This window comes from Mesitornis unicolor, unplaced genomic scaffold (genome assembly GCF_000695765.1).
Source record: "Mesitornis unicolor isolate BGI_N332 unplaced genomic scaffold, ASM69576v1 scaffold34052, whole genome shotgun sequence".
Taxonomy (NCBI): domain Eukaryota; kingdom Metazoa; phylum Chordata; class Aves; order Mesitornithiformes; family Mesitornithidae; genus Mesitornis; species Mesitornis unicolor.
This window is the reverse complement of record NW_010170427.1, coordinates 3,393-4,005: the sequence shown is the minus strand read 5'-3', so window position 1 is coordinate 4,005 and position 613 is coordinate 3,393. Positions and strand designations below refer to the sequence as shown.

The 613-nt window shown below is 65.3% G+C and overlaps 1 protein-coding gene across 1 annotated transcript in view; it reads left to right on the top strand.

The window, feature by feature from the left end:
- DTX1 (deltex 1, E3 ubiquitin ligase) overlaps nucleotides 1-613 on the top strand; it is a gene marked incomplete at its 3' end in the record, with an annotated part of 7,142 nt that overhangs the window by 3,231 nt on the left and 3,298 nt on the right. The window contains exon 2 of the mRNA XM_010179687.1: nucleotides 176-601. Within this exon, the coding sequence (XP_010177989.1) occupies nucleotides 176-601 (426 nt within the window). The remainder of the gene's footprint in view (nucleotides 1-175; nucleotides 602-613) is intronic.

The following is a 613-nucleotide window of genomic DNA, read 5'->3' as shown; positions in this document are numbered from 1 at the left end:
CTCTGCGGAGGGCGAGAGTGGCTGCTTGCACCCCAGAGTGCCTCTGCATTCCCATCCCTGTGGGGTGCTGGGCTGGGAAGCGGACGCGCAGTCATATGTGCAGGCGTGGGTCCCTCTACCGGCACCTCGGGGTGCTGGGGTCCCTGTGGGTGCTCACCCCTCCCCGTCTCCCCAGGGACCATGCGCCCCGTACGGAGGAACTTCTATGATCCCTCCTCGGCGCCAGGGAAGGGCATCGTGTGGGAGTGGGAGAACGACAACAACTCCTGGACACCGTACGACATGGACATCTGCATCACCATCCAGAACGCCTACGAGAAGCAGCACCCTTGGCTGGACCTCTCCTCCCTGGGCTTCTGCTACCTCATCTACTTCAGCAGCATGTCCCAAATGAACCGGCAAACCCAACGCAAGCGCCGGCTCCGGCGCCGTATGGACCTGGCCTATCCCCTCACCATGGGCTCCATCCCCAAGTCGCAGTCATGGCCAGTGGGCACCAGCTCGGGGACGCCCTGCTCCTGCCCCCAGTGCTTGCTGGTCAACAGCACCCGTGCCGCCTCCAACGCCATCCTGGCCTCCCAGCGCCGCAAGCTCTACCCAGGCGCCGTCCGCC